This window comes from Amphiprion ocellaris, chromosome 4, assembly GCF_022539595.1.
Source record: "Amphiprion ocellaris isolate individual 3 ecotype Okinawa chromosome 4, ASM2253959v1, whole genome shotgun sequence".
In the NCBI taxonomy this organism is placed as follows: domain Eukaryota; kingdom Metazoa; phylum Chordata; class Actinopteri; family Pomacentridae; genus Amphiprion; species Amphiprion ocellaris.
The window spans coordinates 18977204-18997178 of NC_072769.1; the positions used below are offsets into that span (position 1 = coordinate 18977204).

A 19975-nucleotide genomic window follows, 5' to 3' on the forward strand; every position below is an offset into this window, starting at 1 on the left:
TATATATATATATATATATATATATATATATATATATATCCAAATGTTGAGCAGAATGAGGTGTCAGTACAGTGTATCGAGTGAATCATGAAAATCCCCTTTGCTCCTGAAATATCAGCTTAGTTGGTGCATGAATTTATTTCCAGAGTCTTCTGGCAGTGGCAGGCTTTTCAAGGGCTATGCTGCCCAGTGGATTTTGCTCATTTCAAAACAATTTACAGGTTTTTGGCAAGTACGTGAGCACTCCCAACAGCTCTGGATTTCAGTTAAGCAGAAGAGAAACAACTTGCTCAGCTGGAAAAATTAGTTTCATAGTTAGTTTGGACTAGCATGTGAACATAGTATATGGCCTGGAAAGCTGAAAAGAGACAGAGATGGAGGGCATAGACGTGATTGTCATGTCTTTACGTTATGTGATACCAGTATACAAAAGCAAACCAGTGTGTCAAAGTTAAACACATGCACACACATACTAGTATATTAGTTCTTAGTATGACTCTTACCTCTGTGATTTTACTTGTATATTTCATACCTGCCTGCTAAAAAGTGAAATGTGACCATCAAGCTCATATAGTACCCACACAACTGCAGACCGACGCACATTTCTGAGCAGCAGCCATGTTACCGTACATCTTATCATCTGGCCTTTATTCAAGCAGACGGGCTGATTTTTCATCACGCTCCTTTTTTGTTCAGTATTTTATTGTTCTCTCCACAAAAACTGGGTTCTATTACCTCGTCACAGTGTTAACAAGTGACTAATCTTTCCTTATCTTTTATGCCTTTTAGGTCATTCAGAAGGAAAAAGTGAAAGAGTTAAATTTGCATGAGGTAAGCACCCATCTTCTTTGACTGTCAGTACCAAAATTTCCTAATGCTGATTTAGTGGGCATTCTGCAGTGCAGCCTGACAAATATACACTGTCAGGGTTTTTCCGGCTCTGAATGAGCCTTTGAGGGTCGACTACGTGTGACAGTGCGCATGATCGATTCACAAACAGTAAAGAGTGGGTCTAATCTTCTTTGACAGGATTTTCCTGTTATTTCTGATAATTTAATAAATAAAACTGTCTGTTATAATTAAGTAAATGCAACCCCATTAAAAAAACTGGTAACATTTTTTATATTCGCAATTCTTATCGCTTTTGCCCACTAAAATCTTTTTGGGCATGCCAAAAAATTCTCTGTGTACGAAAACCTTGACTGTACTGTAATATAAACAATATTTGATCTTATCAGTCACATACTCTTAAGTGTAACAGTGGGTCAACCACAATATAATATTTACTTATATTACTTCCTTTTTCTACTTTGATCCACTTGGTTGTACAAACACATGAAACAAACACATAATGGACCTGGTAAAGCTCTAAGCACTCAAACGTAGAAATCATGTATCATTATAGACATAAATATCTTCTGTTTCCAGATGCACAGTAACAATTTTAAAATGATGCAAACTCCAGTTATATAACATACATCACATGCAGATGTCTACACTGTCTAAACATATGTAGATGCCATGTGATGGATTCACAATCTGTGCAATTGTGCCATTGGTTTTGATGTTTTTTTGGGAGATTTTTTTTATGATGATGTACAGTGTTTGTCATCTAAGATCAGTCTTGACTCACTGTCATGTGAAAACTAGCATCTTGTAGTTAAATCATGACTGTCCTGCCTACCATTATTACATAATGCTGCATGTCAGCTCAGCTTGGTTGGAAAATTACAAGCAGTGAGCCGTGAGTAAAGCAGCAGCACAGGCTTTGCAATGAAGAAATGATCATCCCCAGCCAAGAGCACCGTCCCTTTAACGCTGCGTTGCAAATGAAACGTCAACAATAGCATCTTCATGTGTGCTTTGGCAAGGGGCTAAACACGGTTTCTTGTCAGCAGTGCTGGAATTTCCCAGTGTCCCATCAGGCTTCAGGCTTTTATTGTTTATGTTATTAGAAACTGAAAGAAAGCATCAGAAGTGTGTCATGTGAGTGAAGTGTGTGTGACCGAATAACCAAGCTATGTTTGTTTAAGGACAATAACACGTGCACATACACGTACACACATACACACTCCTGGGTGGATGACCCAGATTTGAAGGCTCCCACACCGAAGGATCGCCCTGGAGGCATGAGTGTAGCCTGAGCCGCTTGAATTCAATCTCAACACTTTAATGGAATCTCCTGTATGGAATACAAATACTACATGGGATCAATTTACAGGTCATGTTCAGGTTTGTTTGATGTGTAACCTCACCAGCCATCCTAGACTACTGGTCTTTTTTAGTATGACTTTGACCCCATCTCCATTTAACTATGTTAATTTTATTTTATATGTAACATTTAAAAATAATGTAACAACTGCAATAATGCAAATACAAGAGATGTTCAAACACCAATTACCAAGTATGTTGTGTGGTTTATTGAACAGCTTTGTAGTTGCGGGGGGTCTGGGATCTGTCCCTATACCAGTCTATCACAGGACCACATATACATAATACAATCACACTCACATTCACACCTACGGACAATTTAGAGTTACCAGTTAACCTCAGCAGGTTTTTGGACTGTGGGAGGAAGCCAAAGTGAGAAAACCCACACATGCACAGGGAGAACATGCAAAGTCCATGCAGAAAGAGTCCTGGGATGTGAACTGAGGATCTTCGAGCTGCAAGGCGAAAATGCTACCCACCAAGCCACTGTGCAGCCCTAGTTAATATCATACTTCGGAAAAAAATGCCAGAAATGATTATTTGTCAGTTAACATCATATAACGCAAATATTTCAATGTAATGTGAACATTTTGCCTTTTAAACGGCATATATTCATCCAGATATATTTGCACGCAGTTTTCAAGGTACACTGAGAAATTGACACAGTACTTCTGTGGATTTAGGCTCTGTCTCTTCATGTTATCCCTGACTGACTCTGTCTGTATGGATTCCTTGTTTTTCTTATCGCTGAAGATAGTTCTTTGTGACTGGCTATATTTTTTGGGTTGTTGTCATGTTGCCAAAAGAATTTGCTAGCAGCCAGACTCGTACTATGTGATGGAGAAAAATCAAAGGACTTCAAGTGACTGAAATGTTTGTACAATATTGTACATATGCATGCAAAGTTTCAGGACAAACATGCTGTGGCTTTCAGTCTATTTGCAACCACAGTCTGTGTGTATAGTGTCTGTATTACTAAGACAGCAGCTCATTATGTTGTCAGCTACGAAGATTATCTTCTATAGTAGAAAAGGAACTTGAAATGTTCCAGTTCAGCAGCGTGATTTTTTTCCAAATCGGTATATGCGCCGTAGTGACAATGTAGAAAATACCTCACTTCAAAATTACATTGAAAAATGTCTTTATCCATGATGTTGACAGCCATTTATTGAAAGATTTGTGAAAGTAGGTATTTGCTATTAGATTAGATTAATGTGTTAGCAATAGTTCTGCCATATTATAGTTGAGTAATGGCAAGTTCCTACTAAATATTTAATTTTAGACTGATGCCTTGTGAAAAGGTCATTGCAAGACATTTACAGGGTTAAAGTCTAGAAATACATCCATTATGCTGTTCATAGTATCTTTTCAGTCAGTTGTCTATTAATAGTTGTACTCTGTGTCAACAAAGGAGAGCTAATGCAACTTTTACTGTATGTAGAATGTTTTGTGTGTTGTTGTTTTTTTAATGAATTTAAATTTGCAGGTTTAGCATTAGCATTAATGCAATTCTCTCGAATATAGAGCATCTTTCTAGAGATGATCACCTAAGCATTACTGCCTCAGTAATATCCTCTTTACTGTCTGGATGTAGCTTGAGAAGAGATGCTAAATGGTAGGATAACATTAATGCATTTCTCCAACTGGATATCTTTAGTGAGCATCTAAAGGAAGCATAATATAATTTTTAATCCTGGAACTTAGTCCCTCATTTAGACAGCAACATGAAAATATCCAACTGAAAGCAGCATTACACCCACAACAACTGTATTAGATTTACATTAACTAGCTCTTTATAAATGTCGGCTCCTGCCTTCTGGTTTCTGGTTTATCTCAGTTGCTTTTTTTCTCATTTCTTATTGTCTTTTGTAAATTAGTTTGATATGGGAATCATTTTTTTCCTTCAAGAACTAAGAATGTACATAACATTACTGATGGACACAAAACATTACTGAATGCCAGGAGTGTGTTATTAATAGCAGTACAACAGATAAATTTACTCACCAGTAGACATTTTAGGCAGCAGAGGATTCCACAGATGCTGCAAGTCACTGAATAGGACTTAGTATTAGAATGGCTTTTGGTTAATTTGTTCATTCATAAATCTGTAGCATTATTGCTAATCTTTTATTCGGTGAGGACTAATGTACAGCACGTCTCAGCTCAGTGTATTGCTTTTTATTTAGATTTGATTTCATGAAAAATTATTTGTCAATGAATACTTTTTGTCATTGTTTTCTCTGAATAACACAGCTTTGTGCTTGTTCTTCTTTTCCTCACAAATTGCTTTTGAGGATTACTGTGAGCCGTCTGAGTCTTGGTTATTCTCTTCTTTTGGCAAACTCTTATTTTAATCCCTCTGTTGCTGGCTTCTCTTCGAGATATATATATATGTACATATATTGTTTTAGACTTCTTTCTTTATATTTTATTGGTAGTTGCCACATATTTTGTGCTTGACATAGACAGTATACTGATTTTTTTTGTCTGGCAGCTCCATTGATTAATATAGTCTTGGGAAACAGTTTTTTTCCCCTGCATTGTTCTTTTTCACAGATCCATGATCAGAATTTTTTTTCTTGTCCATGTGTTTTGCACGGACTGTTAAAACTACAGCTTACAGGGCTAATTCCCGTAACAGCAGGATAAAATAGGCTTTGTCAGAAGTTGGCTCAGGGTGCCAGATGTCAACTCTGACTGTGACACCATAGACAAGAACTGAAAAAACAAGAACATTGATCTATTCACCAATAAAGACAGCAAGGCAGACATCTAAACAGAGGATTGTTGTGTGTCTAAATCTCCTCAGGAGAGAAAGCTAAGAGCCCCCATACTGTTCTTTTTAACCGCAGTTGTCCATCCGCCATCAATAAAATAGAACTGAGACGAAGCAAATGCGTGTGGCTAAAGGAGTAATAGTTTAGACAGCCAAAAAGAGAGTGCCAAATTAAAACCCTCTACAATGAGCAGTGAATGCTAGGTGGTCTTAACAATTTATTCACCTCTGCAGAAGTTCCTGTACACTGCTGTATTTGTCATCGCTGACTCATAGAAAAGCTGATTTTGAGGGCATGGTGTAGCCAGTGTTTTTAATTTTCCCAGCCTAATTTTAATGAAATTAGTTTTATTCTTAGGTTCACACTACTTCCCTTGTAGGAGTCATTAGATTAGTGAAACACCATGTCATTTTCTGTATTTGGTTTGGTACAGACAACATGCTCTTTGAATATGGGGACCACATCAGAAACCCTTGGGAACAGAAACTACTGATTAGTACAGTGAACTGATTGAGAAAGTCTCGAACAGAACCACTTGTCTTGATAGTAAGAGCTGTTTAAATATGTGGTACGGGCCTTGTATCATTTGCAGTTGCTACAGTATCCATGTAGCACATGGTGCGGCATGTGGCGATTGGTATTCATACACTGTACAGGAGCCAGCAAAGGGAGGCCTGTGGGCTCTCTGCTGCATTGATACACATGGTGGCCCCCTGCATTGCCAGTTGGGCAGCAAGGAAAGAAAGATAAGTGCACTGGCAAATGTTCCCTGGTTACAGAGCCAGTCTTTTGGAAACTGAGACTAAATTATTTTCCTTTGCTGGGCCTCTGGACTTGCCCAAAGGAACGGGGTGATGAGCTCTGACATGTAGCACCTACTCAGAGGAGAACCATTGTAGGTGGCTGCGGTGGTTGTGTCCACTATATATACCTGTAGATCTAATTGGATTGCTTTCACTGCAGCCTGGAACTGAAACACAGGGTAAAATAGATGGTGCTCTTATTTGGTTGTCAGATGCTTCATGCTGTTGCTGCATTCTTGCACCCTTATTCACCAGGAAAATGCCAATGATGACAGTAAGATACTGTGCTACAAAGATCTTTGCAGTAGAATAATGATAAACCAACAATTTGCCTAATAAAAAAAAACAATGTTTAAACTGGCTCATGACAGTCAAAGTTCACAAATATTTAACCAATCTTTGCCAAATAGCTAAAGCCCTAAAGCAATTACTTCCAGAACTGATAGTTTGCTCTCAGATAAGGATCTCCCATACATATTTTACTTAAAGCTTGTCCATGAACGGGGACTTCCGGGGTTAGATGGAGTAGAAGGAGGTGTGCTGAGAGGCTCCCTGGCGCAGATTCAATAACTTTAATTAAAGACTCGCTGTTCTAGCAGAAAGTGAAAATCTAGATAGACAAAAAGAAGCCGAAACAAAAAGACTCAACGGACAAAAGCTACAATGCCGAAAACCCAAGACAAAAATAGCTCCGCTACCAAGGATAGCAAAGTAGCACCGCAAGCTAGCGGCAACTCATGTGGAGCTACAGGACACCCCGGAACGAGCATAACGCCGGGAGAGCTACTTGAAGCGATAAAAGATTTAAAATCCGAGATGAAGGGGGACAACGACAACTTGAGAAAGGACATTAACTCGTTTCACACAGAAGTGAGCAGTAAACTCGATGGTTTGGCCGAAGAGATGCAAGGGCTGAAGGAGCGAATCGGTGAGACGGAGACACGAGTGGGGCAAGTGGAGGACTTGGCCGTGGAAATGACCGAAGCGCTCACAGCAGCTATAAAACGCCAGAAAATTCTGCAACAAAAACTCACAGATCTAGAGTCCAGGTCAAGAAGAAACAACATCCGCATCTTTGGAGTTGCAGAGGGTGAAGAGGGAAGCTCCGTGATGCGCTTCGTCTCAGACCTTCTCAAACGTGAGCTGCCACTACCCACAGACATGGACCTAAAGATACAGCGGGCTCACCGCTCCCTCGCACCGAAACCAAGACCAGAGGCCCCCCCAAGACCCATCATCATTAACTTCCAGGAATTCACAACTAAAGAAACCGTGTTGAGAGAAGCCTGGAAAAGGGGTAAGATTCAGCTCGGTAACCGTCCGCTATTCTTCGATCATGACTACGCTGCAGAGATCGTGCAGAAGCGTAGGGAATACAACGAGATTAAGAAATGCCTGAAGGCGAAGGGTATACGTTTCCAGACCCCCTACACCAATATGAGAATCCACTGGGACAGCGGAGTCCGGACCTACACCAGCGCGCACGACGCGGGACGGGAGCTGCAGAGACGGGGCTACAGTGTGGAGGTGCCCGCCGCGAAGGACGAGGAGGACCCCGGTGTGACCCGGCTGAAAGAGCTGCTGGGCTGGCAGCGACAAGGCAAGAATCCGCAGGGAGGGACACCTACCGCGGCCGATAGAGCTAAGGAGAGACTCCGGGGGTTCCAGAGGGGCTCCACAGAGTGACAGGGAAATCGGCTTTGAGAGCAGTAATATGTTGGATACGTAATTCACTTTCTGAATTAACACTTTTGAGCTGGGAGCGGCTCTAGGGACAGGATTGAGACCGTTGGACACATAGGATGGTCGTAGGTTCACTACTGAACCGCCTCATAGGGCCCTTTCTTTACGATAGGTTTTACCCTAGACCCACCAACGGGGTCATGGAGGAGGAGAGAAATCTGCTCCTCCTTTGGAGTTCCAGGTATTTATGTTATGTTAGAGTCAGCTGTTCTACTGATGCTGTAACTGTTTTTTTCTATGTTTATGGGGCGACTGATTTTTTCTTACTTTAAATGAGTGTGGCACATAAAATAATATCTTTAAACGTGAATGGCCTTGGTAACCCCATAAAGCGAAGTAAGGTTATAGCAAAACTGAGAAAGGCTAAACCAAGTGTAGTGTTTCTGCAAGAAACACATTTATCAAAAAAAGAACATGAAAAGTTTAAAAAGCTGGGTTATGTGAACTCCTTTTACAGCTCATGTAAGAATAGCAGAAGAAGAGGGGTAATAACATTGCTACCTAACTCTGTTAATTTTGAATTAATCAAAGAAGAAACCGATGGAGAGGGCAGATATGTGATTGTCAAGGGCAGGATAGACAGCGTTTTAGTCTCTCTAATTAATGTATATGCTCCACCAGAGAGTGACAGAACATTTCTAAAATCTGTGTTTGATAAAATTGAATCTGTGAGTGAGGGAATTGTAGTCTGTGCAGGAGACTGGAACGTTATTTTGAACTATAATACGGATACAACAAGTATTAGAAGACACAAACACAGCCTGTCCAAAAGCTTGAATATGTTAATTAAGGAATCCAGCCTGTTTGATGTGTGGAGGGATCTGCATCCACTAGAGAGGGACTTTACACACTACTCAGCAACTCATAAAGTACACTCCAGAATAGATTATTTTTTGATGAATATCACAGACAGACACAGGGTTAAAGAATGTACCATAGGGACCGCAGACCTGTCAGACCACAACGCAATTTACTTAACCATAAATCTGGACAATATAAATAAAAAAACTCTATGGAGACTGAATTTAGGAATTCTAAACAATATGACAAATGTGGAAGATATAAAGAGAGAAATAAAAGAATGTATTAACATAAATAGAGATAATGAGGTTGCCCCAACAATAGTCTGGGACACTGTCAAAGCAGTAATAAGAGGTCGTCTGATCTCAAGGACATCTTATATAAATAAAATGAAAAGGCTTAAATATGACAAATTACAACAACAGTTGAGGAGACTAGAAAAACAACAACAAACCGACCACAGTGACGAACTGGGAGAACAAATAAAAATAGTTAAAAAAGACATAAACAATATAACATCTGAAGAAATGGAGAAGAAATTACGATTTACCAAACAAATATTCTACGAATCCGGACCCAAAGCCACAAAGATTCTGGCAAAGCGCCTCAGAACACAAAAAATTAAACACTCAATACACAAAATCAGGGAACCAACCAGCAATGAAATAATATATGAACCAGACATAATTCAAAAAACCTTCAAAGATTACTACAAAATGCTGTACTCGCCACCTGAGAATACAAACGAGATGGAGATTAAAAACTATTTGTTAAAACTGGATCTTCCCTCCATAGGTACTAATCAAAACAGAGCTCTAACCTCTCCAATAACAAAAGAGGAGCTAGACAAGGCCATCAGTAGACTGAAGACTAATAAAAGCCCTGGGAGTGATGGATACCCAAATGAGTGGTATAAAATCTTCAAGCAGGAGGTCTCCTCTCTATTGTTAGAGTCTTTTAACTGGACACTCAAACGCGCTGAAATCCCCCCTTCCTGGAATGAAGCGGTCATATCTGTAATCCCCAAGGAAGGTAGAAATAAAGAGAACTGTGAGTCGTACCGACCAATCTCTGTCCTTAATGTCGATTACAAATTATTTACTTCGATAATTTCTAGAAGATTGGAACATTTACTGCCAGAGCTAATAGATGAAGACCAGACAGGTTTCATAAAAGGCCGACAAACCCAAGATAACATTAGAAGGACAATACAACTAATAGATACAATCAATAAACAAAAAACAAGTGCAGTCTTAATCAGCCTTGACGCAGAGAAGGCCTTTGATCGTGTCAGCTGGCCCTTTCTTTTCTCTGTGTTGGAGAGGATGGGCTTCAGCAGTCAATTCATTAAATGTATCCAAACCCTCTATAATGAGCCAACTGCCAGAATTAAGATCAACGGCACCTTAACAGATAACTTTACACTTTATAGAGGCACCCGGCAGGGATGTTGTCTGAGCCCCACCCTATTTGCTCTCTTCATAGAGCCACTGGCCCAGGAAATTAGACAGAATGATGAACTCAAAGGAATTACAATAGCACAAGAAGAACATAAAATAGGATTATTTGCTGACGATATTGTCACATACTTAAAGAACCCAGACTCAACATTTCCCAAACTTCTGTCAGTCCTAGATAATTTTGGCCAGAAATCTGGGTACAAACTTAATATAAATAAAACACAGGTCCTGTGCGTGAACTACACACCGAGCAGCTCCATCAGACAGAAATATAAATTAAAATGGGATTTGGGAAATATAAAATATCTTGGAGTCTTTATTACACAAGACCTGAATAAGCTCTATGAGATAAATTACCATAAAATCAACAACAACATACAGAAAGACCTGTCAAAGTGGTTATCAATAACTTCAGATTTTAGCTCAAGAATTGAGGCAATAAAGCTGAATATACTGCCTAGACTGTTGTACCTATTCCTCTCTCTACCGGTTCGGATTCCAGACTCTCAATTTACATCATGGGATAAGCAGATGTCACGATTCATTTGGGAAGGCAAAAGACCCAGAGTCAAATTCAAAACACTCCAACTGGCGAAACTAAACGGAGGCCTTGCGTTACCCAACTTAAGAGAATACTTTCACGCTGCTCAGTTGAAATACATAGCATGTTGGTGTTCTCCAGAATATTATGCTAAATGGAAGAATATAGAGTTCACCCAGAGCAAAAGTCTACCTCAGACCAGGTTAGGAGAAAAACGCTACAGACACCAGGAAGACGACAACTTCACTGTTTCTGAAACACTAAAAACATGGACAGATATAGTTAGAAAATATAAACTTGAAGGAGACTGTAGGTTATTGCTATGGCCTTCGCAGACAACTCTTTTCAGACCAGGACAAATTGACAAAACCTTTACAACATGGACAGATAGAGGTATTACAGCCATATGCACACTGACAGAAGGTAACATTTTTAAATCATTTGAAAGGATTAAAAACGAATTTGAACTAGAAAACAAAGACTTGTTTCGTTTCTTACAACTAAGACACTTCTTTAATACACAGGTAAAAACTGTTTTATCACCAGAGAGCAATGTGCTGGTTAAAACGATGACAGATGCTTATAAGGAAATGCCCTCCAAAGCTGTCTCTAAACTATACACATGTCTACAGAAATGTAACGGTAACACTTCACTGTATATAAAATCTAAATGGGAAAGTGAATTACAGACCAAGATTTCAGAGTGTGATTGGAGTCTAATATGTAAAACACAACACAGCTCTACGAGCTCCAAACGCTGGAGAGAGTTTGGCTGGAAAAATCTGACACGTTTCTTTGTCACGCCTCAAATTAAAAGCAAACAGACTGGATTACAACAAAAATGTTGGAGACAATGTGGAAGCTATAACGCCAATCACAGTCATATTTTCTGGTCATGTGCCAAATTACAATCCTTCTGGGATGACAGTATTGGACTTTTGGAGGACATTCTAAATTATAAGGTTCCCAGGGACCCACGAGTTCTGTATCTGGGATTGCTCCCAGAAGGAGTTGTTATGAAAGAAGATAGGTACCTCCTCAAAATAATGATTGTTGCCTATAAGAAGGCCATTACAAGAAACTGGTTGAAAAGTGATGCTCCACAAACAGGACACTGGATGGACATTATGGAGGAGATCTATGCGATGGAGAAAATGACCTTTCACCTGCGAATCAAAGCAGGTGACTTTACACAAAACTGGAGAAAATGGACATTATTCAAAGACAAAGACAATGCTCACTCAACTAAATGAGAATTTGTATGCCCCCTCTTGTACTATTTTATTTTATTTTATGTTATGTTCGGTTTTTGTCCCCGTTGTTTATATATGAAAAATAACAAAATAAAGAGTTTAAAAAAAAAAAAAAGCTTGTCCATGAACAACCATGTCATCCACAACAAAACACTCATTACTGCTAGATGGCTGTGATCTGCTAATGTCAGGCTTGTTAAACGTGTGTTTAAAGCAAAGTCAAACATCCACAGCCGGTCCATCAGGAATTTCTCAACGACACTGCTAAGGACAACCATCCGGGGAAATTAAACTAATCTGACCACAAACCAGAGTTATCGAGGGATTCAGATTTAGGTATAAAGCCTTGAATTAGTCATTCTCTTTAGCCTCCACTGTTTAATATGTACCAATTTTCTTGTCAGTTGTTGTGTTTCTGACTAAAAATCTTTCAGTGTTTCTGACTTTTCTGCCTTGGAAACAAAAACTTGCCCTTTTAGCTCCATCACTGTGATGACAGTTTTTCTGTTGGATACGGAAAAAGCATTGTCTCTAAAAGGTAGCTTAAGGCCATGAGCTAAACTGACGTCCCCAAAGCCAAACTTATATAACACAACACATTTGGGTAGATACCGTTCTGTTTTTGTGTCAGTGTTGTTTTCTGCAGATGTGGGCCACAGTTGTCCTTTTCCATGTGTACTTGACCTTTACTGTTTGCATAGTTTGTTTTCAATCCACCGACACAAAGCTCAGATTAAGACTGAAACAACCAAAGCGCTGAGAGCAGCCAACACATTCAAAGTTGTTGCATGCATCCGTACAGAAAGTCCCTCCTAAACTCCTCCTCTCTCTTTCAGATATGTGCAGTGTGCTTGGAGGAGTTCAAACAGAAAGATGAGCTGGGGATTTGTCCATGCAAACATGCCTTTCATAGAAAGTGAGTATAAGATTTTGTTGACATTCATGGACACACACAAGTGCACAAACAAAGTCAAGGTCATGGATCAGTAAAGATTTCCTTAACAAAACAGATCATTTTTATGCATCATGTCTGCTTTAAAATATAGTTACTCAGTGTAAAAACATGAACATGACTAAAGTAAACCCCTTATTGTCAAGTCATTGCACCGATGGAGTGTGTCTTGGTGCATAAGATGACAATAACAAAAGCTCCATGATGATATATTTTGGTACATGAAAGTAAAGCCAACTGTGTTTGAAGTGAGGAACTCCACAGGACTCGATGGATGGCTTGAGCCAGACACCTCCCCCCCGCCCCCGTGCCCTACCATTTCAACTGAGTTGTTTATATCAGCATGACACCTCCCTTGGCCTAGTTTTTTTCCCCCCAGTTGCAGCCAGAGTGGTGACCATTCACTGAATCTTCTGTGTATACACTGCTTTTAACGTGTGCACAAGTAAAGGCATGCTGTTGAAGAGAGAAAATGGATGTCAAATAAGTTATTTATTTCAGAATCTTTGTACAGATGATGACAAAAGAGACAACCTATAAAAGAGAAAAGGCCGGTGGGTGCTGCTAAATCAAAAACATATATACTACCGTTCAAAAGTTTGGGGTCACTTAGAAGTGTCTTTATTTTTGAAAGCAGAGCAGTTTTGTTCAGTGAAGATGATATTAAATTAATCAGAAATACAGTCTAGACATTGTTATTATGCTAAATGACTATTCTAGCTGTTTAGCTGCCTCTGTTTTGTCACAAGGTATTCAGACATAGTATTAAGCTGTCTGTCCTCTGCATTTTGGAAACACTCAGTCCTACAGTCACTGTTTATTACATGCATTAAAAAAACAGAAAAATAGGCTTACAATCATATAAATATGCTTTAGAACAGTTCTGAATTAACTGATAACGTGTTTATTATGTATATATGCTCCATTTCAGTCTTACTTGCATTGAAGAGTTGAGCCAGAGGGCGGAGCTTCTGTCAAACTGCATTTCAACCTCCTTTGGCAGTTCTTCAAAGGGCCACCTGAAATTGGCTCCAAAAGTGCTTCAACTTCCATAGACCTCTGATCTTAAATTGCCCAGTTTACAGCAGAAATAAACAACTTGGTACAAAAACTATTTTAGTGTCTTTAGCTAACTTCCTTGTTCATGATGATCTTACTGGGGCAGAATCTTTACACAACTTACACGCTTAGAATGTTTTTAGGCTTAAAGGTTTGCATAATTGAGGGCATGGTCACTTTGAGTGACAGTTGATACCATCATAGGACAGTCCAGGGCCCAGAGTCATTTGCATGACCTGCCTCAACTCCACTTATGCTCAACTTCCCTTCTCATTTTTGGATTAGTAGGGAGTTAAAAGGAGTCGGGCGTTGCCAAGAAGGTGACTTTCCTGAAGGGCACACAGAGCTGCCCTTCAGGAAAGGAGGATTCAGTCATGGAGGGATCATCCATCATTATATACACTCAATGGTTTTAACCCTCAGTTATGGTTATGTTGGGTTCTGAGTGCTGATCAAAAGAATGAGGTCACAAGTGCAGCAGTAGGAATTGAAAGATAAATTTGTCAGTTACCATCAACAGATCTTTGCAATGCCCTTACTGTGTCAACAATATTTACTCCACCAAGGAATGTGGTGGAGTTAAACGGTAATCGCCTTTGGTTTGTCTGTTTGTTTGTCTGTCTGTTAGCAACATTACTCAAAAACGGGCCAACTAATTTGGGTGAAATTTTCAGGGACGGTCAGAAATGACACAAGGACCAGCTGATGAGATTTTGGCAGTGATGCAGCTTATAGTCTGGATCCACAGATTTGTTAAAGATTTCTGTATCATTGCCAGATAGCGGCACGGCGTCACTGTAACCATGACAACAAGTGAACACTACGTCAGCTGCCTGCTGACGATCACATGATTGCGATCCTAGTACAAATCCACCGCTGCGAACTTATCGGGACTTACCCATCGAAAATAATACAAGGAACAATTGATTACATTGTGGTGTTTCTGAGTCCCATCAATTCCTGGCGCCCGCTACGTATTTAGGTCACGTGATTCGATATCCGTACATAATGTACACATGCATAACACACGCCTGTGCTCAGCGCAAGGTCATTTTGTTTGTGGGTACATCTATATTAAATGGCCACATTCTATGGTACTGTGATTTCTGCCACAAATTTTTTCAAGATTTCATCCGTCGGAAATTGTACAACGACTAAACAGCCTTGTTGGAGTACTGCGCTCTCTAGTTGTTTAGGATTTGCTAAACAAATTGGAACATTCTCAGATAATGCTATTTTACATCATGTATATATGTGAATATGATGTTTTCCCAACAAGCTTAGAAGCAGCTGCAGCATCTGTGTCTTTAAGTAGAGGCTGGAATAGCGAGTTTGAATTATTCACATTTTCTGTACTAGCTGTACTCTTGAGTCACTTATCTCTGCTTTCCTTGCCTTAAAGATATGCTCACTGCTTTTTCTTCCTTCCAGGTGCCTCATTAAATGGTTGGAGGTGAGGAAAGTGTGCCCGCTGTGCAACATGCCCGTCTTGCAGCTCGCCCAGCAGGCCGGCAGCACGGATCCCCCTGTGCCGATACAGCAGCCTTTGCCTGGCATCGAGAATCTGGTGTAGCAGACTCAAATCCTCTCACACCGCAGTACACACACACACACACAAACGCACACATACCAACACTCTCACATGTACAGGTATACTTTAGTATGAGTCTGTGGACAGACTGGAGAAACTGGAGTTCCTGCGCAGATATTTACAAAAACTCTGCATCTGCAGCCATCATCACCTCTCTTTATCTTCGCATTGGTTCACATGAGGATTTCCTGATTTCAACTCTGACTGATAATCAGCCGTTTTCATGGGTTTTTTCCTTTTCTTTTCATGGACAATGAAGCAGAGCTGATCTAGAAGAAGTATCCTTCTTGACTTGGAAATGGTCGATGACTTTTCACAACCAAAGCACTTTTCTGGGGACACCAGCGAAAGACCAGGAGGAAAAAAAACACAAAAGCCAAGAAGTACAATACACAAACATATAAAATGTTTTTCTTTCTTTTTTTTTTTTAACAAGCACTTTATGAGAAGTCAAACCTTAATTGCTTGTGGATCTTAGTCCCAAGGTCATGTTTTATATTTTATCATTAACTATTATTTTTGTGTACAGTACAAATCAACATGGGTTTTCATTTTTAATTGGTAAACTTTGATTTTTAAAATATATATATATAAATATTTATCGCAAAGGGACAACAATACCTATGACAGTAGATATCAGGACATTTGGAAAATGATTTGTGTTCAGATTGCACACTTACACGCCAGAAATTAAGTAACCTCGAGACTTCATGTCTGATTTAATGTGAAGGGTTTGAATGTGTTGAAACCCAGAATTTTATACACAGACGAACAATAACGTCCTTTATAGGAACCTATACAATTTGTTCCTTTATCACCTGTTTGTCATTAGGTATAATGTGACTGTTGTTGTAATCCATTTTTATAATTTTGTTAATGCAGAAAGGTGATACAGTAAACAAATTATAGAGTCACTACAGGAATTTGCTGGGCAGACAAGGCATTACTCAAGATTTTTCATTTTGGAAAAACCATTCATAACATGTCCAAGTAGCTATTGCAATAGATTGTTTGCCCTGATGCTTTATCTATGGACAGTTACGGAACAAACACCAGTAATTAGGCAATATTAAACAACCGTCTATGAAGTGACACAAACGTTTCAGTTTTGCTTTTCTCTGCTGCTGCATCTTTTCACAAACTTACTGAAGCTGAGCTGTGTGAACGTCACAGTAGTTTGCTTCGGGTTATAACTGAGAAAATGCAACAAATCTCAAACTGTTATGGTTATCTGAAATTAGCATAACATATCCTTGGAAAAAGGAAACAACCGACAATTCATGTTAGGGACAGATCAGAATGTGCTGCACAGACTGCTGCAGTAAATTTAACCTCAGTCCCATTAAGTATTTGTATTTATTATGTTTCTAATTTATTATAATTTCTTGGTACAGCTGCACAGACAGAATGAGTTGGTGGACTGGCACATGCATCACAAGTACTGCCCTCAGCATATCATCAGCATATCTTTGAGTCACGTACATGCACAGTGGGAGCGGCTGGAGCTGCCCCGCCAGCACAGAGGCTGCCATAGAGTCAGCAGGTTGTAATGAAACAGCGTTTTCATTCATGCACGCACACATGCAGGATAGTTCAGCTATTTGGCTGCAGTATTCTGGTGCTTTCGCCTCTCTCTGTCTTTCTGTACGGTACAGGGTGCTTTTGTTTTGTGCTACACATACATTCACTCTGAGCCCTGCTTTTGTGGGCATTTTTTTGTCCTCGTCTCTTGTTAGCTGCATTTATTGAACTCGTTGTGGGTAGACGGGCTGAATTTAAAGGTGGGCCAGGGCCGTGCGTCACAGAGATCGTCTTTTACCTGTGATGTGTATTGTCAATTAAGAGGTCTGAATAACCATTTCAAGGCCATTCTGTGGTTCAGACAGAAACAGAAAAGTAGCCCCACTGCAAAAATAGTAAAACCTACTACAGTGGGTCCTCGACTTGCGTTGGAATTCCATTCCTATGACCCGACATAAGTTGATTTTCGCCGGAAGCCAGAATTCCATCAGGAGAGCCTGACTTGTGCTTGGGAGCCATAATAAAGGGCAAAAAGTTAGCGAATGTAGCACAGTCCAAGGTGCCATACAACCGGCGAATGTAAAGAACCATCTTATAGCGCAGTGTGATGACGTATTCGTCCACTCCGCTTGCCAGCTAGTCCCACGTAACCAATTCCAACTCAACGACGAAATGCTATACATCGTAAACCAAGGACCCACCCGTAACCAGTTCCAACATACCAATTAAATGCCATAGGTTGTAAACCGAGGATAATATAAAATAAACAAGTAAATAAACTCATACTGAATTCTAATTTGTGGGAAAACCTACAAAATTCGACTTTCTATCTCACGTTTTCAAATAGCTCATTTGCAACTTGCTGATTGTGCCTTTAATGCCACTCCAATTTTTTTCTCTCAACGCTGTCATTAGCAGAGCAGCAGTTTTAAAAAGTCACAATGCCTTTCACCTTCAGTGGCAGAAAAGCATTGTCACTGTGACCTGTGGTTTGAATGTTTCATCGCTGTTGAATGTCTGCCCGCACTGCAGCGACGACCTTTGTGGGCGAGGTCAGAGAATAATGCAGCAGGGTGAAAATGTCAACTGTTAGACGAGCGCAAAAGCAGGGTTTCTCTGTTCCCATGTGCCAGTTGTCACCTGGTGGTTTGTCTGTAATAAGGTCCGGTCCTTGAATGCAGCACTGTACTTTCATCGATAAGAGCACTATTAACACTCAGCTTTAAAGAAACACATTGGCCACTGTAGCCTTATTTGAACAAAAAAACTGCCACAAGTACATAAAAGACCAGGGGCTGTGTCAAACAGCCTTCACTGATCATGGACGAGGAGGTTCTGGGGTTTTATGTTGAACAAAATAAGCAACAAGGGCCTTCTTCAACATGTCGTGTGATGCACAGTGTTTTGGTTATGAAGAGGCTGTGACTGTTTCATTGAGCTGATGTTACACTACCAGAATCTGCTTTCTCCTCCAAAACTTTACAAAACTATACATCCAAGAGTAGTTCTTCCACTTTGCCCGAATGACAACACAGTTTGTAGGTCACTGCTAATAAACACGAGTCTTAAAGCTTTGTTCCTGCTAACGGATTTGTCTTTAAATGTATGGTTCACGAGAGAAGGAAGAGATTCAATGTGAAAGCATGCTTTTTTGCATAGTGACGTTTGCCACTAATATCACCATTGTTAAATGTACGTAGACGGTTAGTATCATTAGCGGTGTATTTAAAAATGAGGTGCACAGGAAATGCTCCAAAATATAAACTAAACGGCAGCTCACACTTTCTGCCATTTGGCTATCTTAAGTGTTGTGTTTGATTGTAAACCCGAACCACCTGAACATCCCCGTTTCCCTCCCATGTGCCGTCCTAATCCCACTGAAGACGTACAAGTGCCAACCTCAGATGAAATGAAATCCCTGCTAGCATGAAAGAAGGTTCTGCCTTTTTAAAAGAAATGAGATGAGACGAGGGAGTCTGTGTTGCTAAAAGAGAGTGGAAACTGAGCCAGTCGTGGATACAATAATAAACGGCTTCCCAGCACTGACGTCAGTGTTGCTTCTGAGTGAATTCCACTAAAAATAGACGAGACACACTGCAGTCGGATGAAATGTGACTGTCAGGAACGCCGTTTAACATCCAGAATTTGGAGTGGTGGCATCAGAAAAATCATTTCTATGATTGTCCCTATAGGGCACAGTTTCTGATGGCAGATGTTTTGACAAGCAAAGCAGAAAATTAGCACACGTTCCCGTACGATTTTTAACCTCTATCACTGCCTCCCTGAAGTGAACTTTCTTCCAGTTTATATGGTGCGTTAGTTATCCCTCTCACCTCACAAATAACTCGCCCCTCTTTGTCCAAACAAACCCTCCCACCCCCTTTAGCAGTGTTCCTGAACACACTCTCTTGCCCTCACACCCCTTTTTGTTAACACTGATTATGTTTGTGGACTCTCACAGACATTGTTTGTAAAACTAAGAATTCTGCAGCAGAATATTTTTGGAGACAATTGCTGTACAGTATTTGTAAGCTCTATTTTTGTATATTGCTATTTTGGAGAAAAAAATATGCATTTTTTTCTTTTCTTGTTTTTGCTAATTTCATGTTTATTCATTTTAAGAAAATGTTGCATGTGACTGACTTGAACTGTAAATAAAGTTTCCAAGTTTTTGGAAAGATTGCCGTGTTTTTTTTTCTTGCACACATTGTCAAATTATAAAGATTTTTATAAAGTGGAACTCTGATTGTGAAGACCATTTGAAGGAAAATTACACTAATATAACATTTATCTCTTACTCTAGAGACAATAGTTTCAGAAAACGAGAACCTATTGCAAAAATATCTACACCAAGGGCGTCAAACATGCGGCCCTCCAGAGGGTCCATGGGATGATTTTGTAAAGTGTAAAAATTACAGAGAAGACATGCAAGAAGAACTGCAAATTGTAAATTTGGTATAAGTCCATGCATCATTTATCTATAAACCGCTTAATCCTCATTAGGGTTGCGGGGTCTGGAGTCTATCCCAGCTGATATAGAGTGAAGGCGGGACACCCTGGACAGGGCTATGTATAGAGACAAATAATCACACTCACATTCACACCTACAGGCAATTTAGAGTTATCAATTAACCTCAGCATGTTTTTGGACTGTGGGAGGAAGCTGGAGAACCCAGAGAGAACCCATGCTACACAGGGAGAACATGCAAACTCTACACAGAAAGATCCCAGGCGCCCTAACCGGGGATCTTCTAGCTGCGAGG

General features: G+C 39.9%; 1 protein-coding gene across 5 annotated transcripts in view; it reads left to right on the top strand.

Annotated features, from left to right (window-relative positions):
- Positions 1 to 19390, top strand: part of rnf24 (ring finger protein 24) — a 37057-nt gene extending 17667 nt beyond the window's left edge. For all 5 annotated transcript variants that reach the window (XM_023268083.3, XM_023268084.3, XM_035947175.2 and 2 more), the window contains exons 4-6: positions 790 to 831; positions 12426 to 12505; positions 15032 to 19390. In XM_023268083.3, coding sequence (XP_023123851.1) covers positions 790 to 831; positions 12426 to 12505; positions 15032 to 15173 — 264 coding nt within the window. In that variant the 3' untranslated portion in view covers positions 15174 to 19390. The remainder of the gene's footprint in view (positions 1 to 789; positions 832 to 12425; positions 12506 to 15031) is intronic.
- The last annotated feature ends 585 nt before the right edge of the window (positions 19391 to 19975 follow it).